Source organism: Mustela nigripes, chromosome 14 (genome assembly GCF_022355385.1).
Source record: "Mustela nigripes isolate SB6536 chromosome 14, MUSNIG.SB6536, whole genome shotgun sequence".
Taxonomy (NCBI): Eukaryota; Metazoa; Chordata; class Mammalia; order Carnivora; family Mustelidae; genus Mustela; species Mustela nigripes.
In genome coordinates, this window is record NC_081570.1 from 92,357,787 (window position 1) to 92,385,347 (window position 27,561).

Sequence of the window (27,561 nt, forward strand, 5' to 3'; positions counted from 1 at the left end):
GGTCACAGTATTGTTAAGGAGAGAGAGAAGTACTGAGTTCATTAGAATTTAGTGCGAAAGTGCTACAACAGAGGGAGACCAAAGGAACTGTGCCAATGCAGATGGTTTCCTGGAGGAAATTTCTTGAGTCAAGTTGCAGGATGTTCACCACTATCTGACATTCATTCAACAAACACATACTGAACACTTACCACATGCCAGGCTCTAAGTGCTGGAGGCCATGAGGAAGAAGCCAAGCCCCTGCCTTCAAGGAATTTTCACTTTAATTTCAATTAAACTTTCTAGCAATGTTAATTTACACAAAGGACTTCAACTTAAAAGTTTCCTGTCCAGATGTTAGACTAGGACGCTTTCATAAAACTTAGGTTAGCATGCAGCTTCTACTTTGAATTCAAAATGAATAAGCAAAAATGCTGTATTTCCTAAAAGAGCCACTATGAAATGAATACATAAGTCTTTTTAAAAAATAGGAAATGAAGAATTCTAAAGTTTGGTCATAAAGAATCTGAGTTCATATAGTTCTAATGTCCTGGAAGAGAAATTCCTCTTGTAGTATTTGCAGAAAATTATTATATAGTAAAACAAGAATCCAAAAAGCACTATATGTTCATTGCTACTGAATCAGTTTATTAACTCCTCTTTGTTAATAAATTCCACAGGTGACAACAATTACCTGCTCATATGCCCAGAACTTAATAGCTGTCTCAGGAGCAATTTTAATGACATTTGTACCATTTCCTCTCCAAAGGGAGCGGATACCTCCTTCTTTCACCATCTGTCGAAAGCCATCATATATGTTCATTTTGCCTGATTTTGAACCGTGGACCTAAAAATAAAAGTAAAAGCATATAAAACAGTGGTGGTATGTTACTATTACCACTTCTTAAGTAACCATGCAAACCATCCTCTTTATTTCAATAATATTACTGCAAGAAGATGCATTTAAAAATAAAATATAGAAAGTTCAGGTAATGTATAATGATGGGAAGAATTACTACCACCATTTTAGAGGCCTGACTCAATCTAAAACTAAGAAAAATCAGTATCCTCAGCGTGGGAAAGCAGGGAGGACATGATCTAAATTAAAATTATTATGAACAACATTCATATAAGACAACATGAACTGAATTATGAATTAGGCTATGGAACACTCCTTGGAATGCAAACAAGTTCATTTTAAGACAACTTTCAAAAATATACTGCAGGTAATACACTATTTCTTCCCCAGAGAAGTAATACCAATATGAAATATAAATGTGTCAGAAAACAATTTTGTATTATGTGTGTCAGAGCCACAGACACTGGAATTTACATAGCCTGGCACCAAAAATAAAGATTATACCTTCTATGGCCCTCTCTAGGCAATAACTTCATGGCAACATGAACGCCTAACCCCATGAATACTTGGTTCAGACTACAGATGTGATCGCTGTTTATATACACTAGACCTTCTAATTCCTTCCATGGAAAAACAGCTAAATCCAAAAAGCCAAAAAACAAGTAAAGAAATCAGCTCTCTGCTGGCACACACAAAATGAGTGGCTACTGTTAAAAAATGGAAAAACAAGATGTGCTGAAGACTAAAGGTCAGCCACGAGGGCAGTGTGTGGTTGCTCCACAATAAAGATTCTGGACATCAAAGACTCGGATGAACTTTCTCGGTCAGTTTGCAACACTGTGTGCATCGTCACACCTCAAAGCCAGGAAAGTAACACATTGTGACTCTACAGGGAGAAGACAACAAAAGCTCTGCATTTGGCACTTCCTCGGACTTGTCCTGCTATGCTGCTTTCTTTGGCTGGTTTTAATCTGTATCTTTGCCCTGTAATAAACCACAACCAGGAGTATTAAAGCTTCTAGTGTGTTCTGTGAGCCCTATTGACTTACTGAACCTGAAGGTCATTTTGGAAAACTCCACCCACTGACCCCAAAGAACTTGCAAGAAATAAAGTCCAGTTTTATCTTAAAGAAACTTCACAATAAAATATGACAAAGGGAAAGAGGAAGGCTTATTCAAGCTCTTTCAAAGTCAATTTTCTATCATTCCCAAAGAAAAATACAAGCACCAATTCCTTCTTCTTTCTCTTTAAAGCACTATTTTTACCCCTAATTGTATTTTGAGATTTAGGTACATTCTGAATGGATGATAGCTTAAAATACTGTCAGATTTATTTATACATAAATCTAAGGACAGACATAAAAAGCGTTGACCATAGGTACGACAACACAACTTCTAAAACTCTTTTTTAAGCAACTACTATATTGCAGTAGGGAGTTCCAGTATATCTGGCATTCTCACATACTTTACATCACTTAATTCTTACAACCAGCCTTGTTAGGTATTCTTCACCCCTGAGACCTCAGGGGTTTCGTGCAGTGTGAGAACCACATACTCTGGAGTCAGGCATACTCTATTCCTCATCTAATTTGTTGAAAAGGAAAAGTTATTTACTTCTCTGAGCCTCAGGTTCTCCACAGATAGTGTGAGGATAAAATACCCACCTCACGGGCTTGCTCTGAGGATTAAATGGGTTACTGTGATGAGCACCAAGGAAGTGTCAATTCCTTTCCTTTCTGTCTTTCTTTCCACTCTGACCAGCCAGGACCACATTGCTAATAAATAGTAAAGTCGATCTATAAATCCAGGTCTTTTCTGCTAACCCCATCTTGAGAATAATCATAAAAATGATATCCCTGCTCCAAGATTCTCAACTTTGGAAATATCTCACTTTTGAGAAAGTGCATAAAACAGAAGGAAAATATTATTATTTCCTACAATAATGGCTGGGAACTTTTTCCCTCATTAACCATTTGACAAGTGACAGAATGCCAGAGATTAAAAGTCCCTCACACACCTGGACTCACAATTTAAAGTTTGGTGAAATACTCATAGGGACTGAATTCTGGGTTAATAACAAGAGACTTCATACCTATTTTTTAAAGGTATGAGAAAAGATTATGGAGAAATTTTAAAACTTCCTTCTCCAAGCAGCCCACTTCTCACCGTTTTAGAGTATGTAGGAGACACCGAGACCCAAGATCATAAGGTTCACCTGCATCATGACTTTCAGACGGTCCAAAGGGGCAGTGCTCGTTCGAGAAACGGCACCTGCGATACCCCCTGCCAACAGCTGCCTCCACCACTGTCCAGACTTCTTCTCATCTTCCGTGAATTCGTCCGGAATAGTTAAACTATCTCCTATGTCAATACCCTGTTAAGATGGAGAAAAGATCCCCACGGTCCCTCCATTAAAAAAGCGATCACTCCAGGTTTCTTGTAGAGAAGAATCATGTGTTATTTTACAGAGATAATCACCTTCATTCCTTAGAAAGTATGAAGCAAACTGACCTGAGCATACAGATGACTTTAAATAGCCTGGTCACACAAAATGAAGCACAGTATCAGTTCACAAGAAATCAAAGTTAATGGTAATTAAACATTTACCAAACCAACAATGATAACTTTCTTTCCTAATAGATTCAGAGTAACTTTTCTCCTCTTGGTCTAAGTCAGAAAGAAAGGTCAGCCTTTTAAAAGATGGGAATCCTTCTTAGCTACACAAAGAAATTAGTTTGTTAATTCTTAAGAGATATTCCCTTTATCTCAAAATTCTATACATGTTATTCTTTATACCATGATACATGCTTTAAACCTGTAAATGAAAATTAAATTAAAGCTATATATGTGAACACTCCAAAACTCATCTCCTATAAATATTTTTATAGACTTGTCATTCAAAACATGCAACAGCTTCTTTATAAAATTTAGCTAACAGGGAGGTACTATTTAAAAATAATCCTTCCTCCAATCTACTCTATAAACCTTACATAGATTATAAATATAGCTTGAGATAAATGGAGTTCTAAAGGATATTATCTAAATGATTCTGCTGTAAAGATTTTATAGGTAGGAGTGTAGGGGTAAGAGGCTATACTATAGTAGTAACCCCCTCTTTCTTCATTTTACTATCAATAAAATGATTACAAAATTGTTAACAACTATCTCAAAGGTACAGTAAGGGTCTGATTACATAAATATAAATTCACATAAGTAGAAAATGTATCTAGGCAACTGAATTACTAATATAGTATATTATTCTATACTCACAGAAGAGGCATTAATCACCATAATTTTACAATGCTCTACTTAAGTGTAGGCATTGTTACTAGCAGAGATGTAAATGCTAGGATTCATTTATTACACATAAAACTTATTGAAATCTAAGAATAAACTAGCAGAGAAGCCCACTGGAAAAATTAAAATTCCCCCCAAGAGTTCCCATTGGTTTCAGCAGCAGATTGTGCAATAAACTGCCCTTCATTTACATCAATATATGTTAGCAGAATATTAATGAAATTTCATTAAAATTTGAAAGTTTTGAGAAATACAGACAGACAGGTGTGAACTGCTAAACAAAAGAGTCAAAAGTGTTTTAACCATCAATGATTATTATTATTAAGTACCTTATCCCAGAGATAAATCTAGACAGTTGACAAAACCAGCAAAAGTTTCAGAACTGGGGCGCCTGGGTGGCTCAGGGGGTTAGAGCCTCTGCCTTCAGCTCAGGTTATGATCCCAGGGTCCTGGGATTGAGCCCCACGTTGGGCTCTCTGCTCAGCGGGAAGCATGCTTCCCTTCCTCTCTCTCTGCCTGCCTCTCTGCCTACTTGTGACCTCTGTCTGTCAAATAAATAAATAAAATCTTAAAAAAGAAAAAAAAGATTAAAAAAAAGTTTCAGAACTCATGCCTGGACATTAGTCATGGCCGAGGAAGTAAAATCTCGGCAATCATGAGATGCTGAGGTTATTTAAGCAATGTATTATCTATGAAAAGTAAAAACCTAGGACTTTCACACTTCTCTTGGCAAAATACTTACATGCAATAAAAGCTGGGCTGCTCATCCTTTTGGAGATTTTTGGAAGGCAGTATCTTCTCCCAGTATTGAGAATGGGAGAAATGGGTATGACATTTGCAAAGTTTATACAGCCTTAGGGTTTGTTTTTCTTATGACATTCTGAATATACACCTAGTAGAATAAGCAGAACTCTACAAGTTAAGGAGCTACTGGCTGGCCTGTACGCGTTACAGACTGTTCTCATGTAATAACTATGGGCTTACAAAGTTTACATTTACATTTACATTTACATTATAACGTAATACATATGGCATACTTACAGTAGAATGTTTCCAGAAACGGATAATTTCCTCAATGTCTGTAACAGGATTAAATAAGAAATAGTCCCTCCATTCATTCCAGTCTATTGTCATTGTTCCATCAGCATCAATACTGAAAATAAAAAGAAGCTAATTAAAAAACAAAAAACTTACAAGTAAAACATTATTGGCCATTTTGCAGAATGATAGTTTCTTCTCCAACGCAATATTCTTATGAAAAGATCCCAATTCACAATAATACGTTGTTGGAAATGGCAGCAAGCTTTTGATATTCTGTTAGATAATTTTCATCATTTAGGTGAAGAAGGACCTCAAAGTCACAAAGAAATCTCACTAAAGACTACTTTTGGCACTGTGTCAGACTCTAACCAATGAGCTACCAAATACTAAAGCTGGGAAATTAAATATTAGGAAGTAGTAATGAATGGATTTATGACCCATTTTTTCTTGCATTGTCTTAGGAAGATATTTCTTAATGTTCCAACATTTGGATGTGATTTTGGAATATACTCGAAATATTCTATCAATTTCCTTCTCCAACCTCCTCAAAGCTAAGAAAATTATAGTAATTGTTAAAAAAAAAAGTCTAACTTGGTGATTGGGCCTTTTGAATCTTAAGAAATCCTAGTACCTCATCTTCGACATTTAACATTAATATCCTCTAGTCTTAGATATTTTGATTGTTTTGTTAACTATCTAAACCAGAATCTAACATGGTTGGTGCAAAGAAGATTTTCATTTATTTGTTGAATTGACTGTCTCTAAAAAAAAAGTTTGGGTGTCTCCCCTAGACCTTATATTTATCAATAATTCATATAAAAATGATACATAAAGATGACAGTCAAATGAAATGCAATTTTCAGGCCTTAATACTATGTTTTTGGGTGTGAATTAATTTTGATCTGCATATGTGAAAATGCACAAACTTTAATTTGTCTCAGCACATGGGTATTAACATTTCACATGAGAGCCCTAGTTACTACTCTGTCTATAACATTATTGTGGGTTGCAATATTTAGAGCTCTAATTTTATCACTATTTTCTATTTTAATGCAACTGTTTATTGTCTGACCCTACTCCTCAACCTCTTGTATATGCACTCATAAGTATCTTCCACAAGACAAGGATTTTTGTTGATTTGGATCACTGAGATGGCCCAAGTATTTAGAACAGTGCCCGGCACAGAGAGGATATATACTGAATGAACAAATGAATTCTAAATTCCATAGCTTAAAGCCACAGAACACTGACAAACTTTTTAAATAAACTAGTCTCACTGTGGGTTTAAATTGCATTTCTCTTCAAATCACCAATGAGGTTCAACATCCCTTATCATATTCACTTGCTATTCATCCACTTGCTATTGCATATTCCCCATGTGGAAAATACCTGCTTCTGTCTTTTTCCCATTTTTTTAGTGAGCTGGCTATCTTTTTCTTTTGCATGTACAGTTCTTTATATAGTTGATTCTAATACACCAAATTATAAATATCTTCTGTCTTTTCACTTTGTTTATGGTATCTGTGAAGAAATGCTCTTAATTTTAATAGAACTGAATATATCATTCTTTTCATTAATGCTACTGCCTTTTGTGTCTTTTTTTTTTTTTAAATAAATCCTATCGTCCACCGAGGTAAAGACACTTCCTTTTCTTCCCCTACAAGTATTATAGTTTCACTTTCACATTTAGGTTAATTTTTGTGTATGGTGTGAGGTAGGAACCCAGCTTCATCCCTGTCTGCATGGATAACAGAAGCACTACCACCATGTACTGCATAATCTCTTCTTTTCTGCAAAGTGATTTGCAAAGCTACTTATCTTGTGTGACAAATCCCAGATATGGATGGATCCATTTCTGGGATATCGTGTCCCTTTTGTCAACTTGTCTCTATGGGTGCCACTACCACTGTCTTAATCATAGCTTAATAACAACTTTTTTTTTTTAAAGATTTTATTTATTTATTTGACAGAGAGAAATTACAAGTACACTGAGAGGCAGGCAGAGAGAGAGAGAAGGAAGCAGGCTCCCTGCTGAGCAGAGAGCCCGATGCGGGACTCGATCCCAGGACCCTGAGATCATGACCTGAGCCGAAGGCAGCGGCCCAACCCACTGAGCCACCCAGGCGCCCCTTAATAACAACTTTTGATATCCAATAGAGCAGGTCCCCTGCTTCCCATAGGCTCTTCAAGAATGTCTATGCTATTCTTGGGCCTTTGCCCTTTGATATTAATTTGAGACTCAGCTTAACAAGTTTCTCAAAACAAACAAAAAACAAAAAAAGAAAAAAAAAACCCAGCTCTGGGAAGCCCAGGCACAGGCTGTAGGGGTGTGAGGGCAGCAGGTACTGGTAAGGGAAAGCCTTTGACCAAGAGGTGGCCCCCGGGTATGGCAGGGGGGCCAGTGTGTCCTGGTCAGAGGTACCATGGAAGTCATCGTGATCACAGAGGGACACGTTGACCATGTTGCCACAGAGGTCCCTGAAGATGGAGAAGCACTGCCCAGAGGTGAGCTTGTTGTTAGTGCAGTGGGTAAAGTTGCTTTTGGAAGACTGCTAGCGTACTGGTTGGCCTCCTGCCAATCATGGAGGCCTTCCCCATTGTGGCACAGCAAGTCCACCAAGCCCAAATCAATGAAAGCACTGGGGATGAGCCACATGCAGCCACTAACCTCCAGCCCAGATTCAGAGGCCACGGCTTTGACGATGGTGGCCCCATCATCATCATGTGGAAGGACAGGTGTAAGTCATCATGCACTGTCATGAATGGAGTTCATGATGGAAGAACCAGTGGAGGTGATGGTGCTCAGGGCAGGGTTCATGGCAGAGGCCACAGCGTGGGTGACCCAGGATGCAGGGTCAATGGGCCAGATGGGCTCACTCCTGGGCAGTGTGAAGTAGCTATGTGGACCTGGGTCCCAGCCCTTCTGGCTACAGTTAGGGTGAGGGCCCCAATCTGTGCATGGTCTCCCACAAAACCCATACTGTGCTGTCATTACTCATGTTCTCACAGCCCATCTAGCTTGCCTGTAACAGCATATCCCCTAGATCTACACTTCCACCAGCAGCTGTAGCCCCAGCCTTCATGACAGAGACAACGCAGACGACTCCATCACCACACTCATTGCTTTGGCCTGCAGTGGAGATGCCCAGAAATGTGTACTTTTCCATGAGAGGAACCATGATGTTGAGTGACATGGTGGAATCCATGGTGCTGCTTAAAGACCAGTTCCACTTAGGCCATGAAACGCCCTACTTCCGACACCGCTTGTCTTCTCATGAGCTGTGAAGTGCTCTCTGCTCTGTGGAGCTGCGGAACCTGCGGATATAGTCATCCTCACCCAAACCAAAGAAGCCGGTGGTCTCCAACTTGCTGCTCATAAAGGTGGCTCAGCGATCACAGGCCCCTGGCTCTCACCACGGCTCCATGTCTGCAGTTCCATCTAGCTGGGTTGTGTGCTTTGAGCCGTCTCTCCTGCATGGCCACTGGTGTCAGGCAGATATGAAGGAGTCCATCTGTGTGTCCCTGTGCAGGTTTTCCTGGCGGTCCCCACCAGCACGAGGGGAGAAGTACAGGCCCAGGAATTCCCATGCCTCCTCTGCGCTCCATGGGGCATGGCACATGTCAGCACAGAAGGGAACGGGCTCTGAGTGCAGCCCTCAGTGGACAGCAACTTCAACTAGGCATTGTCATCCCATGTCTCCTCCTTCACTGCTCCAAAACCATGGTCCATAGACTGAAGAAGAATTTCATGCTTGTTGAACTTCTTATTCCATTTTCCTCCCTCGCTGGTTTAGAAGTTATATCCCCAATTCCAAGACTTTCAGTGGCTTACCATGAAATTTTGCGATGTACGTATAACAACAAAATCTAAAGTTAGTATTTCACCTCCCTCTCCTGAGTAAGAACCTTAGGACAGTTTGAAACAAATTAGTCTCCCCTGACTCACTCTTCTTGTCTACTATTTCAGCTGTCCTTTTCTTAAATCCCACAAATTGGTCATTATGATTACACTCATGGTTGTCTCCGATGGACCACTCGAACAGCACACGGACCACTAGTTAAGAAACAGACCACTGGTGGTCTAGAGACCAGTCCATGAATGTGCCCTTCACAATGTGCTTCCATGTCTTCACGTGTCTCTGCCTCTACCTAGAATGTCCTGGCACCAGCCTTTTTTCACTAGAATAACTTCTACTCATTCTTCAACACATTCTTCAATATTTCCTGAGGGCACACGATTATAAGGTGTTGAGTATGTAATAGTCAGCAAGACAGAAGTGGTCTGTGTCCTCAAAGCTTAGTGTAGTAGGAAAAACAGTCACTAGACAATGGCAAGTAATAGCTAATATTCACTGAGCCTTTGAAGGCATTGTTCTGAGCACTCTTCAAGTAAATTTACTTAATCCTGAAAATAATCCTATACACTTTCTATTGTCTCAGCTTTATACAGAGAGAAAGGCTAAGTATTTTGTCCTGGCTCACAGGCCTGGTAAGTGGAGTAGGCATTCTAACTTTAGAAACTGCATTTCTAACCACTAACTACAGAAATAAGCTCATGGTTACCACCTGTAAGAGCCACAAAGCAGGGAAACGAGTTGCACAAATAAAGAAAACTACTGTAGGATAGAAGGGGGCAGTGCAGCTCCCTCTGAGGTGAAAACTGAAGGCTAAGAAAGGATGGGGGGGAGGGGCTTACTCCCTTAAGCAGTAAGAACTGCTCTAATCTTAAATGACTCTTAGAGAGCTCAGAGAACTGAAAGAAACGGGGTGGGAGCAACCTCAACAGATTTCAGCCATGCCTAGCTGAACATGCTCTTTGAAGTAACACAGAGTGGACAGTCACTAAGAGAGTGGCAGGCAGGAATGACATGGTAAACATTTGGAATAATCACTGTGGCCACGGAAGACTGAAAGAGTCTAAGCTTCAGCTGAGTAAATCCTGTCTCATACTCTGTCAACCTAGCCACAGCTGCTTCAAGCAGCGCCTTTCAGATTTCTCTCCATTTCCGGTTTGGGCCACTAAGGGATGGTGAAATGGCAGCAAAGAAGCTGATACCTGGAGGTATGCGAGCCACAGTGACAGCTGAGTACTCAAGGGAAGGTCTGTGGTTTCCACTGCTGAAAACCCTAATTACAATCTGCCTTTACTCATGAGGTAACAGAAAATATATTTATTAGTCTCTGCCCCTAGTTCCTGACACAAAGCTCCTAAAACCCTTATAAATTCCTCAGTGATAAGAGCCCTGGGAGCTTCTGTTCTTATGAGGTGGCTGTCGGTGGGCTCCTGGATGGGGGCTGGTCATCAGATACACCAAACCACAATTAGAAGCTTAGAATATTCAGTCCCCCACTGCTGAGTAAGCATCATTAGTCCCTCCCGGGGCGCCTGGGTGGCTCAGTGGGTTAAGCCGCTGCCTTTGGCTCAGGTCATGATTTCAGAGTCCTGGGATCGAGTCCCGCATCGGGCTCTCTGCTCGGCAGGGAGCCTCCTTCCCTCTCTCTCTCTGCCTGCCTCTCTGCCTACCTGTGATCTCTCTCTGTCAAATAAATAGATAAAATCTTAAAAAAAAAAAAAAATCTCCCCTCCCACTGCTATCATGTCTAAGTCACAGACTCCCAAAGAGCCTGATCAGATCTTCATCCCAGGTTTGAGCCTTGGAACAACTGATGAGAGTCTGAGGAGCCACTCTGAGCAATGGGGAATGCTGACGGACTGTGTGGTAATAAGAAATCCAAACACCAAATGCTCCAGAGACTTTGGGTTTGTCCCGTATGCCACTCTGAAGGAAGAGAATTCGACCATGAATGCAAGGCCACACAAGGTGGTTGAAGAGTTGTGGAACCCAAGAGGGCTGTCTCAGAGAAGATTCTCAAAAACCTGGTGCCCACGTAACTGTGAAAAAGATTCCTGTTGGTGGCATTAAAGAAGGCTCCAAAGAACATCATCTAAGAGATTATTTTGAACAGCATGGGAAAATTGAAGTGACTGAGATTATGACTGAACAAGGCAGTGGCAGAAAGAGAGGCTTGGCTTTTGTAACATTTGATGACCATGACTCCATAGACAAGACAGTCATTCAAAAATCCCATCCTGTGAATGGCCACAACTGTGAAGTAAGGAAAGCCCTATCTAAACAAGAGATGGCTAGTGCTTCATCCAACCAAAGAGGTCGAAGTAATTTTGGAAATTCTGGGGTGGTTGTGGAGGTGGTTTTGGTGAGAATGACAACTTTGATCATGGAGGGAGCTTCAGAGGGTGAGGTGGCTTTGGGGTGGTCAAGGTGGTGGTGGATACAGTGGCAGTGGGGATGACTATAACGGATTTGGTAATGATGGAAGCAACTTTGGAGGTGGCAGAAGTTATAATGATTGGCAATTACAACAATCAATCCTCAAATTTTGTACCCATGAAAGCAGGAAATTTTGGAGGCTGACAATCTGGCCCCTATGGTGGTGGAGGACAATACTTTGCCAAACCATGAAACCCTGGCAGTTCTAGCAGTAGCTATGGGAGTGGGAGAAGGTTTTCATTACGGCCAGGGAACATAACTTGGCAGGAGAGGAGAGCCAGAAAGTGACATGGAAACTACAGATTACCAGACATTCGTGAACTCGGCTGAGCACAGTGGTGGGAGGGCCTAGCTGCTACAAAGAAAACATGTTTTAGACAATACCCATGTGTACGGGCAAAAAATTGAGGACTGTATTTGTGACTAATTGTATAACAGGTCATGTTAGTTTCTGTTCTGTGGAAAGTAAAAAGCATTCCAACAAAGGGTTTTAATGTAGTGGTTTTTTTTTTTTTTTTGCACCCACACTGTTGATTGCTAATTGTAATAGTCTGATCACAACACTGAATAAATGTGTCTTTTAAAAAAAAGAGGAAGAATATTCAGCCCCCCACTCCAATTTCTCCATAGAGAGGAGAGAGGCTTACAGTAGAGTTAATAATTGAACATGCCTATGTGAGGAAGCCTCCATAAAATCCCCTTAGTATGGGACTCAGAGAACTTCCAGGTTGGTGAACACATCCATACCAGGAGGGTAACACACCCCAGCTCCACAAGGACAGAAGAGCCTATGATTGGGGCCCTCCCATATCTCACCTTATGTATATTTCTTCATCTGACTATTCATCTGTATTCTTCATCATATCCTTTCATAAACTGGAAAACGTAAGTAAATATTTCCCTGAATTCTGTAAGCCGCCTGAGCAAATTAATCAAATGAAATGAAGAAGGAGGTCTTGGGAACCTCCAATGTGTAGCCCAATTGGACAGAAACTGTGGGTAACATGGGGACCTGCCACTTGTCATTGGCATCTGAACTGGGGAGGAGTCTTCTGGGACTGAGCCCTTAGCCTATGGGACCTGACACTATCTCCAGGCAGAGAGTGTTAGAATTAACTTAAATTGTAGGGTACCTGGGCTAATGTCACGGATAATTAATTGCCTGTTGTGGATGGAGGGCACACGTTTGGTGACCACAGGTATCAGAAGTGAAGTGTTTTCTGTGTGAATAGTAAAGAAGACACATAGAGAAAGGAAAACCCAGGTTTTTCCAGTATAAATATATTCCAGTATTTTTGCTAAAGAAGCACAAATGCTAATAATAATAATAATAGCCCAAAGGTGCAAAGGAATATACAGTTTATTAGCCATCGGGGAAATACAAATCCAAACAGTAACGAGATACCACATTCTACCCATGAAGATGGTAAAAATCAAAAGACAGCAAATAACAAGTGTTGGGAGGGTGTGGGGAAACTAAAGCCCCCCTTCCTGGCTATTGCAACTGTAAAATGATGTGGTCACTTTCAAAAACAGTCTGGCAGTTCTTCAAAATGTTAAATATCAAGTTATCATACAATCAAGTCATTTTACCTCTAGGTGCGTACCCAAGAGAACTGGAAACATGTTCACACAAAAATTTGTGCATGAATTATTCATAATAGCCAAAAAATGGAAACAACCCAAATGCCTATCTCCCGATGAATGGAGAAACAAAGTGTGATATATCCTTACAATGGAAGTGATGTGCTCTAAGAAAGGAATGAAGTACTGATACACACACAACATGGATGAACTTTGAAGATATCACACTAAGTGAAAAGAGCCACACACAAAAGACCACATATTGTATGATTCCATTTTTTTCTGATATGTCCAGAACAGACAAATCCAAAGAAACAAAATGGAGATCAGTGGTTGCTGGGGGCTTGCAGAGGAGGAATAAGGAGTGACTGCTAGTGGGTATGGTAATTTTTTTTTTTAAAGATTTTATTTATTTGACAGAGATCACAAGTAGGCAGAGAGGAAGCCAGAGAGAGAGAGAAAGGGGAGTAGGCTCCCCGCTGACCAGAGAGCCCCATGCGGGGCTCGATCCCAGGACCCTGAGATCATGACCTGAGCCGAAGGCAGAGGCTTTAACCCACTGAGCCACCCAGGCGCTCCCAGGGTTACTTTTTGAGGTGATGAAAATGCTCCAAAATTAGGTAATGCTGATTACACAACTCTGCGAATATATTGAAAGCCACCAAACTATATGTGCTTTAAAAGATCAAATTTTTTGGTATGTGAATCATATATCAATAAAGCTGCCCTACATTAGTTACATGTATAATTCTTTAGCCACTTTCATTTGTTTTTTTAATTCCACTAAAGTGAACACACAGTGTTATATTAGTTTCAGGTGTATCCACTAAAGTGAACACACAGTGTTATATTAGTTTCAGGTGTATAATACAGTGATTCTCATCAAGACAAGTGTACTCTTTAATCCCCATCACTCATTTCAGCCATCCCCCTACCCACTGACCTGTTTGTTTTCTAGTTCAGTTTTTATTCTTTTTTTTTTTTTTTTTTTTGTAGGAAACAAAGGTTTTGTTGGGGTTTGAGGGTTGCTGGAGGGGACGGGTGTAGGGGGATGGGGTAGCTGGGTGATGGACACTGGGGAGGGTATGTGTTGTGGTGAGTGCTGGGTGTAAGACTGATCAATCACAGACCTGTACCCCTGACACAAATAATACATTATATGTCAATTAAAAAAATGAAAAAAATTTTCTTAAAGTCTGTTGTTTGGTTTATCTTTCCCCCCCCTTTATGCATTTGTTTCTTAAATTCCACATATGAGTAAAATCAGGTATTTGTCCTTCTCTGACTTACTTCACTTAGCATAATAGCTCTAGCTTCATCCATGTTGTTGCAAATGGCAAGATTTTGTTCTGTTTTAAGGCTGAGTAATAGTCCATTGTATGTAGGTATGTATAGATACATACATACCACACCTTCACCCACTCATCTACTGAAGGATGTTTGGGCTACTTCCATAATTTTATTCAGCCAATTTCAAATATCCATTCTCTTGCATTACCCATGGTCTATTCTGGAACTTGGGCTTATAATTCACATTATTCCTAAAGCTATCAAAAAGAACAGAGGAGGGCGCCTGGGTGGCTCAGTGGGTTAAAGCCTCTACCTTCGGCTCAGGTCATGATCCCAGGGTCCTGGGATCGAGTCCCACATCGGGCTCTCTGCTCAGCAGGGAGCCTGCTTCCCTCTCTCTCTCTCTCTGCCTGCCTCTCTGCCTACTTGTGATCTCTGTCAAATAAATGGGTAAAATCTTTAAAAAAAAAAAAAAACAGAGGAATATGATTTCTGGTCTAAGAACCAGAGAAAAACCTTCATTTCCCTGGAAGAATGTGACTTCAGGAACAGAATATTTCATACCCCATGACCTACTGTCAAAATCCAGTTTATTTCCTTTCATTTTTTAGTTGATCATTTCCCCAGGAAAGCTCTCCATATCCAATATTAACAACAGCATGCCCAGCTCTGACATTGGGCCTCCTGTTGAATGGCTGCTTTTAAAAGAAATTCTGAATAGACAGAAAGGAGGAAAATGCTACTGGTACAGATAAAAAAGGAGGTAAATTCAATGATAAAGCCATTTAGCAGAAACTTTTGAGATAACATCAAAGACTGAAAGCATCCATAGCATCCATAGGAATAGAATTCCTTTTCCTGTTTTCTATTACCACAAAACAATTAGTCCCGAGGGTGTGTTTGTAATAGAATCTTCAAGGGCATGGAGACTTCAGAGATCACTGCTCTATCCTGAGAAATAAAACATTAAGGCTATAATGGTCTGAACTCATTGAACAGTTGAATGGATTACCCTGGGCAATAATGTTTAAACGGGCATCTCTGTTTTCTAAGAGTGTAAATCGGTGTTTCTTTGCGAACCTTTGGAATTTCCTTCTTACCTAGTCATATGTAGGTTAAATAACATGATGAACCTGCTCAACATCTTATCTTGGAATAATGAGATCCATTATCACCTTGGAGACCAAATGGGAAAAACAGCAGCATGAAAATGCTTAGGCTCCTTCTCTGTGGAGTGAATATCTCACTGCCATTCCACTGCCCAGGGGCCATCCTTGCAAGAGAGAACTCAGGCTGAGCTTATGCTTACCCACTCCTACACTTTAAATGTGTACATATGAAACAAAAGGGAAGACAAAGACACTGAACACACATAATGAGGAATGGTTAAGGTGCAGGGAGTTTCAGTTATTCTTAAAATGAAGATCCCTAATACAAGATATGAAAAATAATGTCAAAGAAACCCCACGATTGCCAATAAGATAAAGAGCTCACCTTTGAAGGATCAACTCTGCTTGCTGTTCAGAAATAGTTAGACCTAGTATCTGGAGAGACTGGACAATTTCGGAAGCTTCAATTACACCTTTAAAAAATGAAAAAGAGCATAAACTCAGACTCAGAATGGGTAAGGATCTTAGAAGTCATGAATTCCAAACCTCTCATTTTGTAAGGGAAAGTCTTGGACTCATTAGGGCAAAATTATGACTCTAGTTAAGTTATGAGGATTTCCTTAAATACATATTGCAACACCAACTCAAAGTGTAACAAATACATTTAACAAGTACATGGACATTACCTCATTCAGAAAGCATGCAGTCCCATCAGTAAATAATGATATTCCACCTAAAGAAGAAGAGACTGAGAACTTATGTGGCCTTACCAAGTACCAACAGTAAGCAGCAGCATGGCTGAGATTCAAATCAGGACACTCTGACTCTGACGTGAAGTCCATTAGGCTAGGATCTATCAATATTACACGTATGCGGGATGCCTGGGTGGCTCAGGTGGTTGAGCAGCTGCCTTTGGCTCAGGTCATGATCCCAGCGTCCTGGGATCGAGTCCCACATCGGGCTCCTTGCTCGGCGGGGAGCCTGCTTCTCCCTCTGCCTCTGCCTGCCATTCTGTCTGCCTGTGCTCGCTCTCTCTCCCCCTCTCTCTCTCTGACAAATAAATAAAATCTTAAAAAAAAATATTACACGTATGTGTTTCTACACTTTAATAAATGACTAGGCAACTTTCACACTTGTAAAGATGTGTTGCACAGGGTTAAAAGGAAGTAGAAAATGATCAAAGAAGCCAAAGACTGTGGACTATTCTTTTGAGAAATCTGGCAATAAAACTAAAGAAAGTGGGGGGGGGGGGGGGGACAATGGAAGAGGGAAGATTATTTTTATTAGAGAAATTAGAGCATGTTTGTAGATAGAATGAGAGGAATTAGAAGAGAGGAAGAAAGAGAAAAGAGAAGCAATAAATGGGAGTGATGAATACTATGTTTCCCTCAGGCAGCTCACAGACTCATGAGCCCAAGAGCAATATGCATGAAACAGGAGGAAACCAAACAAAGCATGAGAGGGTCTGATGCCAAGCAGGCCTGACTGCGAAGTTCTCCAGGAAAAGAGGACAAAAATTACTCTTAGTGGTGAAGGCAAAGACTTCATTTAAGAGAAGGACTCTGAAGAAGTCCCAGGATTTGGAAAGAATTTTCCTGGGTAGAGGAAAAGAGAAACATGAGAATCTGCACAGTGTAAAAAACAGAGGGATCAGTTTGTTAGCAAAGAAATTCCTTAAATGCCATTCTGAATATTCTCCATTACAATTGCACTCTTAAAGAAATACAGCCAATCCTTATCATTATTTGTAGTTATGTTCTACAGGGTCACTACAAACTCTGAATTAACAAACCACTGTACTTATGGGGAATACAGGGCTAGGTTCCTTGAGCCTCTGATCACAACGTATTCATCAACCAATCAATATAAAACCTTGTCGGTATAAAACCTTGTTACAGGTGTGTGTAAATACTATGTAATTCCATATTATAGTGTTGATTCTGTAACGTTGAACTCATGGCCAGTCATACTACAACTCATGCCTGAGCGACGTACACCTGCTCGCATTTAGGAATGCGAGATGGCACTTCAGCACTATGCTTGGGAGCCACTGCGATCAGCAAAATCACCAACAAAAAGCACAAAAATGCAAGACACATGGCACTAAACAGAAGGACACCTGTTTATAGTACGAGAGCTCAAACATCTCTTTCTTTTCTCTCAGAGAGAAACGTGCTTGCCAAGCGAATGAAGTCAAGTCCATGAAGGACTGCCAAAATGCTGCAAGCACTGATTCTGGAGTTAATTGTGGGGTTAAATTTTAGCAAGTAGGCAAGTTCTCAAATACACAATCCACAAATAAACAAAAGACTGTCTGTGCTTTGCTTGAAGAAGTCTGATTCACAAAAATATGAACTTCTAATGAGAAACTGTTTGAAAATCTACAAACAAGATAAATAAAGTAAAAACGGTTTTCATTTACTACAAACGCATCACAAAATTTCACCTTGAATTATTTCCTCTGGTTCATGGAGACTTCTCTGAAATGGACAACTGATATGGGCACAACTTATGTACAGGGATGATTAACCTCTGCCCCTGAGGTAGCTCCATCTCTCAGCTACTGCCAGCCTTCACACAACACAGACAGTCCTACCTATGTGGCTAAACCATAGTGGGCTCAAGACAGGATGAAAGTTTGCAGAGAAGCAAAGCTGCTTTTAATAACTACATTTTGCTAGAAGACTAGACTAAGGTTAGACTTGGAGGTATGGTATGCAGTGTAAGGCTTCTAGGAGGTAACAAACGTTCAAAGAGCACTACTTTCCACCACAAACTCAACTTCCTTGATGAGTATCATGGACTGATACTCATCACGGGCCATCATCTAATCCATTCAAAGGGTTTAGCTGTTTGAAGTGATTTGCTTTATCCCTAACTAAAGTTACATTTCTTTATTAAGTATAAACATGGGGCCAACAAACTATGACCAGCCAAATAAGGTCTGTTGCCTGCTTTTGTAAATCAATTTTTATTGGAACACAGCCATGTTTATTCATGTATATACAGTACATGGCTGTTTTTGCACGATGATAGCAGAGATGAGTAGCTACAACCTGTGAGACCACATGGCTCACAAAGCTGAAATATTTACTATTTGGATTTTTATTAAAGAAAAAATTACCTGCCCCAGGTATGAACCATATTTTTTCCTCAATCTATTTGTTTAACTTGTTTCTTGAATAACAAGTCTGTGAATGGAATGGCCCTGACTATTCATATAGAGCGAGGGGTTTGACGATGCATTTTAGTTTATTAAGTTTTGTGTGCGTTATAATGTTTTAAAATAAATTCCTACTTCCTATTAAAGGCTACCTCTAGTGCTAAGGGTTTCATGACTCCCCCTTTCTCCTCCTGTGGCACTTGCTTTTTTCTCTACATACTGGGACTCTAAATTTAAACTATTAATCTAAATAGTGAAACCATTATCTCAACCAGAAAATACATAATTTAGGCACACCTGACTAACTCAGTTAGCAGAGCATGTGGCAAGTTCAAGCCCCACATTGAGGGTAGAGTTTACTTAATTTAAAAAAAAGAAGATACATATTTGAAATAGTTATCTATTTTTTCCTCCCAATTTTCATTAGAGAGTAGTTGCCCTAAAGTAAGCCTTTCAAAAAGATTATTAAATCTAAGATAATCTGAAAGTTTTTAAACTTTAGAATATATAGCATTATGCCTATATATGAACAAAACCAAATTTGTTCATATATATATTAAAAAAAAAAACCCAAAAGTTAGAGGTTAAAAATATATAACCGTAAGTCAAATCAGCACAATATTCTATAGTGAACATATACACAAAGCCTTATTCACTGTTTTTAATTCAGTAGACAAAGCTATGTACAAGTTTTCCACATTAAAAACAAATTCTACAGAAAAATCACATTACTATGAAAAACAAGTACTAAAACTACTAGTAATTATTCTCCCAAAAAAAGAGAGACTGAATACATATCATTTTACACTTTTCGAAATATGAGAAGTACTTCTTCGTAGCTGGTAATGAAAATAAAATAAAGACACACCATCGTTATTTTTGTCCAAACTCTTAAATGCCAATTTCATTTTTTTCTCATGGTCTTTAAGATAATTCATAAATTCTTCAAAATCGAGCTTCCCATCTTTGTTGATATCACCAGTTGTAAAGATTTTCTATAAAAAAAAGAAAAGAGTTTTTTTAAATAGGCTAAACTACTGAATTATTTGGACATACAGTTCCAGCAGCCTGATTAGCTATTTCCCAGAAAGACATGCACTTTATAAACCCCAAGATAAAAAACATACACTTGACCTAGCACAGGATTTAGATGTCTAAAATAGTATTTTTCCTGAGGTGCCTGGGTGGCTCAGTCAGTTAGGCCTGGGACTCTTGATTGCGGCTCAGGTCATGATCACAGGGCCATGACATCAGGCCCCCTGTTCAAGATTCTCTCTCTGCCTCTCCCCTACCCACCCACTCCTCTCTCTCCCCACCCATGCACGTTCTCTCTCAAATAAATACATAAATAAATAAATGCAAATACATGTATATTATCACTAAAAAATAATTACTACTGTTTAATTACTTTTCAAATTAGATGGAGGATCATGTTCACCTAAAAATTACATCTTGATTCCTCAACATATACTGAGATGTGCATAATCCAAGAGAAAATGGCACAGCATTCTGGGGCCCCATTTATGTACTGAAGTTTCATCTAAGCTTATATTTTGGTCCATGGAAGTATCAGGGAACAACTATCATTTGGGAAATTGCAAGTTAAAAGACCCTATCTTTGAAGAGCTTGGTTTTTTTACCCTTCTTATGGTAAATAAAGACTCTAACCTACAATAGTATGAAAGACTAGGGTTTCCCTTTTGAATTTTCTTTTGTATTCCTCTGTAAAAATAAATGAAGACCAATCAAATGAGAAAAGCAAAGGCAATTTGTTCTGAGCCTACTACATAGCAAGGCAGTAAGCCGTGGTCAGTTTTGGCTGAGACTCAAAGGCAGGCAGAAGAGTGGGGCAAGCTTTATTCTGGGGAAAAGCCGCCCTGATTGGCGGCTCTGGGCCTGCGGATGTCATAGGCAGGCTAAAGAGAAGTGGGGCATCCTGTGTGACTGGTTAGGCATAAGTATTTCCCTCTCTCTAGATGGTCCTAAGTTGGAAGTGGGGACAAAAACTAGGGAAGGTGTCAGGTATCAATCTCTGACCATTGGGGCTGATTGTTACAGAAGTTATTTTGCTTCCTGGATTGTCTCTAGAGATAGCAGTTTGGACTCCTGTAAGTCTGATTTATAGCAGGTTGGTTCCCTGGGTTGTTTACGACAGAAAAGGGGTTGGTTTCCTGAGCAGGTTACTCTAAGTTCAAGTGGGTCAAAGTTCAATTTTAAATATGAGCAAACCATGATCCATACTTGTATATTCAGTCTCTTCCTCCCCACAGTAAAAAGCCAATTAAACATCATTCAAAGAACCTGTTATCAGAATTTAAAAAGCTGTATCTTTTCTTTCTTATCATTATATAATGTAAGTACCATTTCTATTTTTTTTAACTGATGAATTCTTAATTTATATAAGTGAATTTTCTACTAGGGAAGGTGGAGACATGTGGGAGAAAACTCACATTAGAACCCCCTAAAGATGTCACTGTCACCCAAGGAAAAGCCTCATCAGCATTCTCCTGCAATGGTTCTGTGTGGTTGATGACAGCCCCCCAGAGCTAACTCTTCCTGGGTTTAGTGTGTGAGCCCTGCCACCACCACTAGGCATACAAACCCTTATATGGCTCACACCGTCTCTTAAGAAACAAAAGACAGATTCGCAAAAAAATTTGTTTTTTTAAGGAAGAAATGTGTTTCAAAGAACTGAACTTGTTTATGGCATAAACCAGAATTTCTTATGAAAGTTTAGTTGTATCAAAGAAATACAAGTCACACTTGGAAACCTGAGTACAAGAATAAACGATACTTAAATAAGCATAAAGTGTGGGGTGCCTATCTGACTCAGGTAAGCGTCCGACTCTTGTTTTCAGCTCAGGTCATGATCTCAGGCTTGTGGGATCGAATCCCACATTGGGCTCCCTGCCCAGTTGGGAGTCTGTATGTCTCCCTCTCCCTTTACTCACTCTGTCTCTCTCTCTCTCAAATGAAGAAATAAATCTTTAGAAAGCAAACAAATAAATAATGAGCATAAGAGATATTTAGCTTAAAAAAGAAAAGCACTTCAAAAATTTTTTAAAAATAAAGAAAAAAGAAAAAAAAAAACTTCCATTTTTGTTCTAGAAATTACAAAAACCAAGTGAACTTTATGGAGATAACATTTGGGATTGGCCTAATCCACAGACAACACCCAGTCCAGGCCTCTGATTCCACAAATGAGAAAACTGAGCTGTAGCACTTGGCATATAGAATGTGCCCAAAATACAGCTGCTCAACCCCTGGATGATGAAAGTAGAGAGCCCCAGAGACCACACAGCTAGTAGGAAGAGCTTTATTCAATCTTAACACGACAGAACTCAGCCAAGAGATTTCTGAGCACGAAGTACCAATGATCTGAAATGAATTCAACAGTCCTCGCTCTCCTGAATCTCCTACTCAGTCTACTGCTGTAAACACCCAAAGAGCAAATATAATTGGAAAGTACTTATATTCAATAATAATTTCCAAACAGAATATAACCTGGAAATACAGTGAGAGAAATATGCATCAAGCATTACATACTGAGACGCTATCTGTAATCTAGGCAGCTGGGAAAAAGGGATTCCCAGGCAAAATGATGCCCGAGCTCCATCTTTAAAAGTCTGCTAATGAAGGCATGCTAGGAGGAAAGGTCAGAGCTTGCCAGACCCCCCAGGGTACAAGCCACGAGACTGAATGCCCTCCTTCTAGGAAAAAAAACCAAAAGATAATACTAGACCTTTTCTAACTACCATCCCACTCCCAACACATCTAAAACGATCCCAGTTCCCCAAAGTGGGGAGGGAGCCTCACTGGCCTAGATACCCGTCCAGGCTACTAGTAACAGGTGAGTACATTGAACAAGGTGACCACCCTCCCCAAAAAAAGGTGGTAGCCAACATCTTGAGAACACTTTAAATGTGGAAGTTTTATGAGAGCCAAGGGAAATAAGAAAAACGCTTGAGAAAAGTATCAGCTGTGTTGTTTTTCTTAAAACGGTAAAACGTTGCTAATCAACCTGAAAGTTACAGTGGGTCCCAGGTGAAGCCAGATAAGGTGTCAATTTGGCTTCCTCCGTCTCTGCCCAAGGAGTCTCCAGGGCTCCCAGCCCCCACATCTCTCTGACCACAGCCCCACTGAGGCCCACCTGTCCTTCCTCCAGGAACTCGATGAACCCTATACGCTGCAGGCCTTCCTGAAGCTCAAGGATATCCAGGGTCCCATCTTTATTAGAGTCCAGGTACCTAAAGAGTTCTTCATAGAGGGCATCCATTTGCGATGTCTCCAGCAGCAGCGGTGGTCCACGCTTTGGCCCCCGGGAGCCCCGCAGAGGTGGAAGTGGGGGGGAGGAAGGTGCCTCCGGTGCACCACCCATCCAGTTAGCAGGGACCTGCGATAGCAATGTCCTCCTCAGGCTCCTTCCGCGAGATCAGGCGCAGGAAGGGGAGGGCCCATCGCAACGGCTCCAGGGCCGAGGCACGAGGTGCATCCGTGAGCCCTGCAGCTTCCGTGGCGACAGCTACGGGTCTGACCCAGACACCGAGGCCTTGGCACTTGGGCTGTGCTCTTACACAGGATGAGACGCCAGGCTATCACCCCAATCCAGGAGGAGCCTAGAAGGGACAACTCACATCCTTCCCCCAAAACTTCCGGAAAGAACTTTGCACAGGGCTTGTCTAAAGGTAGGGCTTCTTTTTAGAGAGAAGTGGGTGGGGGAGTGTTGGGACACGGATGGTGGGGCCATATTGACGGTGGTGAAGTCCACGTTTTTAAAAAGCTGTTTCCTTACACCTTCTTAGAAGCCTTCTTCGAAGGTTGAAGCACTGACTATTGTGGCGATTAGGAATTGAGGACCTAATGAAAATCTGCCCACTTGGGCCTCTCCTGCTTTGATTCTAGCCAGCCCCAACTCCCGCCACCCCCAGGTCCTTATCTTCACCCAGCATCTGCAGTGGTTTCAGAGCAAGGATATGCTATGCTAACCACCAGGGCCCCAGCTCTGTCCTCACAGATGCTGGCAGCACACTCAGGAGGTTATCCTCAAAATGGGTAGAAGTTAAGTCAGCTGGGATCACAGAGAGAAATCAGTGGGTATCCATACACGATGTCTGTGGGTTCTTCTTAATCCCACTCTTCAGAGTCCCTGAGGCCTCTGGCCACCCTATTCATGGACCTATGGTCCCTCACCTGCTCCACTGAAAATGTGGAAGTGTAGTTTCACAGTAAAAATTCCATTTTTTCTGTAATCTATTTTCCTAAACATGGAGTACTCTTTAAAAAGCTGACTATTAAAATTCATGTGGAACAACAGGAAATTTTCATTCATTGCTGGTGGGAAGGCAATATGGCACAGCCACTGTGGAAGACAGTTCGGCAGTTTCTTACAAAAACTAAACACACTCTCACCATACAATCCAGTAACCATGCTCCTAGGTGTCCACCCAAAAGAGGTAAAAACTTACGTCCACACAAACTCCTGCACACAGATGTTTAGAGCAACTTTATTCATAATTGCCAAAACTTGGAAACAACCAAGATGGCCTTCAGTAGGTGATGGATAAGTAAACTGTGGTCCATCCAGATAGTGGAACATTATTCAGTGCTATAAAGCAATGAAGAATCAAGCCATGAAAGGACAAAGGAACCTTAAGTGCATATTACATATTACTAAGTGAAAGAAGCTAATCTGAAAAGGCTACATACTATATGATTCTAGCCATATGACATTCTGGAAAAGGCAAAATTATGACATTAAAAAGAGCAGTGGTTGGGACGCCTGGGTGGCTCAGTTGGTTAAGCAGCTGCCTTCGCTCAGGTCGTGATCCCAGCGTCCTGGGATCGAGTCCCACATCGGGCTCCTTGCTTCTCGGGAAGCCTGCTTCTCCCTGACTCTGCCTTCCACTCTGTCTGCCTGTGCTCGCTCTCGCTCTCTCTCTGACAAATAAATAAATAAAATCTTTAAAAAAAAAAAAATTAAAAAAAATAAAAATAAAAAGAGCAGTGGTTGCCAGAGGGTTGGGGAGGGTGGAAGAATGAATACGCAGGGAACAAGGGACTTTTTTAGGCCAGTGAAAGTACCCTGTATGATACTATGAAGATATGATGCTTACATGTCATTATACAATTGTCCAAACCCAGAGCACACCACCAAAAGTGAATCCTATGGTAAACTATGGACTTTGGATGATAATGAAGTGTTGGTGTAGGTTTAGCAACTGAAACAAATGCACCACTCTGGTGGGGAGTGTTGGCAATGGGGGAGGCTATTCATGTGTGGGAGCAGGGTCTATGGGGAAACTCTGTAACTTCTTCATTTTGCTGTGAACCTAACACTGCTCCAAGCAAATAAATAGATTCTTTTTTAAAAATTCTCAAAGAAAATTTAATCTGGCCATTATCTGTTAGTTCTTTCTCTATTCACTCATCCTGTCAAGTACTGACAACATATAGAGGCCTGTCATATGTCCGTGAAATATCCACAGTTTGCGTTTAGAAGGAGGTTGCACCACAGTTAGTTCTAAGTTCCACTGTAGGCTTTGCAATAAACTCTTCCCCCCAGAACAACTGAGCAGTGGCAGACATCTAATCCTGTTTCACAAGATGTGCTGTGGCCCAGTCAAGAATGAATTCTCCCACACAAGAGAACTGTACAATCCACAGGGGCACTGTGCACTGCAGAGAGGCACGTAGCCACCAAGAGCCATCGAAGAGAGAGAGAGATGTCCAGACAGGGCACAAGAGTCCAGTGGTCCAAGGAAAAAGGACAAAAGTCAGGGCCAGAGTAATAAGGAAAACTGACAGAATTTTACACAAGGGATAGGAAGGAACCAAACAGAGTTGATAGTCTCATCTAATAAAAGGGCAACTATTTTTGTTGTATTCAACAATTCTTTCCACTTTTTAAAAAGATTATCCTGTTCCTTATTTACTTATAATTACCCCCAAATACACCTCCTATAAGGAAAGTTCAGGGACCTTATCTGTCTTATTCACTAATATACCCCAGTTCACTGAACAGTGTCTTGAACTATCCAAAAATATTAGTTGAATGGATTTATATAATATTTGTACTACTTACTATGTAGCATTCCTAGTTTACATTTGTGTTTTCCAAGCATTAAATAGCTCACTCAAGGCCACAAGTATAGCACACAGTGAAAACATCTGAACCCTGGTCTGAGTCCACAGCTCATAAAAATAACCACTACACACACTGCACCAGTGAATGATGTAGATATGATGGTCTGCACTCCAGAGTGAGGCATCAAACTTCCTCAACAAATTCTCTTGTTGTTTTCATAGATCCTGTCCAATATAGACTTCTCAGTGGACTCTATGTGACCCTTAAAAAGATAACATCTTTTAAAAATAAATTAACTAAAAAAAAAGATAACATCTTTTAATTCAGAGTGGTCAAAAGGAGTCAAGCAGCACCCTTACATTATGTTGCCTTGTGAGAGTTAGTATATTTATTTCTAAACATATTAACTTGAATGTTGATTAAAAAATAATAATTCTGACTGTGCTAGGGTACAATTATACAGGTGAGCTGAAGCCTTAAAGAAATGGGTAATAACTGACAAGGCAGAAAAGAAGTGAGAGCAATGCCAAGCAGAGAGAAGAAAATAAAGAGACAAATGTCCATGGCTATGGCCTGGCTAGGGAAATAAAATGTTGGGGTTTGGGAAGGAGACTAACAGGTAGACTGCTACCAAGGTGAAAAGGGTATTTTATGCCTTATGAAAGAATTCTTCCATTTTTTTCATTCTTTCCAAAATAAAGAGCCTCAAAGAAGGGATAACATCAGATTTTAGAATACAAGGAGAAAACACAAAAGGTACAGATGTTGTAAATTTTAGAACATTTGACATAAATGTATTTGAAATTCATTATTTTTCTTATATCATAAACTCCCTGCTATGATGCCTTAAAATGTACTTTTGAGTACATTTTATGACTTCTATGACTTCTCTATCACATTCCTAAAGTTTCTAACAAAGAAAATGCTAATAAAATAAGTCCCTCCTGTTAACAGAGGAATTACGCTATGGAGTGAAACCCTGAAAAGAAAATCCATTCAAAGCAATTAACATTTATTAAGCTACTGTTTTTGTATGTGAACCTATTCCATCTGTAGTTGTAAATAGAAAATTTTAAGACAGAGAATCAGAACAATCAGAGTATCAGAGTTGGAAGAGCCCTTAAATCAGGTAAACCAGTCCAACCACTTGTCAGACACTGCCTAATCATTCGGCACTTACTCAGTACTGATGGGGACAGAGGGTCCTCCAGAAGTCCATCTGTGTACCTGTGACACTACATTTTAAAGGATTTTTTTTTTTTTTACATCAACTTTCATATCCAGTCACATGGGATCTTGACAAAAGCTCTGTCCAGGAGTCATAGAAGATAGTTGCATTTTAAGAATAAAGAAAGTAAACCAAAGGTTCGATGACCTGACCAAGGCTACACAGTTCCACGAAGTATGGAACTCATTGGCCAAGATGCTTTCCCTTCTTGCTCTCAGCAATTCTGTTTTAAGAGTCCTAGGCCCCTTATGATGATATGATGATAAATCTCTCCTAAGAAAGTTAAAGTAAGAATTTGTGCACATGAAGATATGATAACAACTTAGTTTTTAAACTACCTGTAATTCTTAAAAAAAAAAAAAACAAAAAACTACAAGGGGCACCTGGGTGGCTCAGTGGGTTAAAGCCTCTGCCTTCAGCTCAGATCATGATTCCAGGGTCCTGGGATCGAGCCCCGCATCAGGCTCTCTGCTCAACGGGGAGCCTGCTTCTTCCTCTCTCTCTGCCTACTTCTCTGCCTACTTGTGATCTCTGTCTGTCAAATAAATAAATAAAATCTTTAAAAAAAAAAAAAAAACTACCTGTAATTTACCAGGCTAGCTGAACACATTCATCAAGCCAGCCAGGTCTGAACTTG

At 40.3% G+C, this 27,561-nt stretch overlaps 1 protein-coding gene and 1 pseudogene across 2 annotated transcripts in view; both read right to left on the bottom strand.

The window, feature by feature from the left end:
* LOC132001227 (mitochondrial adenyl nucleotide antiporter SLC25A24) overlaps positions 1-27,561 on the bottom strand; it is a 50,155-nt gene that overhangs the window by 14,502 nt on the left and 8,092 nt on the right. The window contains exons 1-6 of one of the 2 annotated variants that reach the window (XM_059375598.1): positions 22,763-22,903; positions 19,481-19,607; positions 15,835-15,922; positions 5,177-5,288; positions 3,054-3,212; positions 674-826 (exon numbers count right to left, since the gene is read on the bottom strand). In XM_059375598.1, the coding sequence (XP_059231581.1) occupies positions 674-826; positions 3,054-3,212; positions 5,177-5,288; positions 15,835-15,922; positions 19,481-19,607; positions 22,763-22,888 (765 nt within the window). In that variant the 5' untranslated portion in view covers positions 22,889-22,903. Of the gene's footprint in view, positions 1-673; positions 827-3,053; positions 3,213-5,176; positions 5,289-15,834; positions 15,923-19,480; positions 19,608-22,762; positions 22,904-27,561 lie in introns of those variants that run through there. The other variant, XM_059375597.1, reaches the window with a different exon arrangement.
* On the bottom strand, positions 5,406-8,382 carry LOC132001555 (segment polarity protein dishevelled homolog DVL-3-like; annotated as a pseudogene).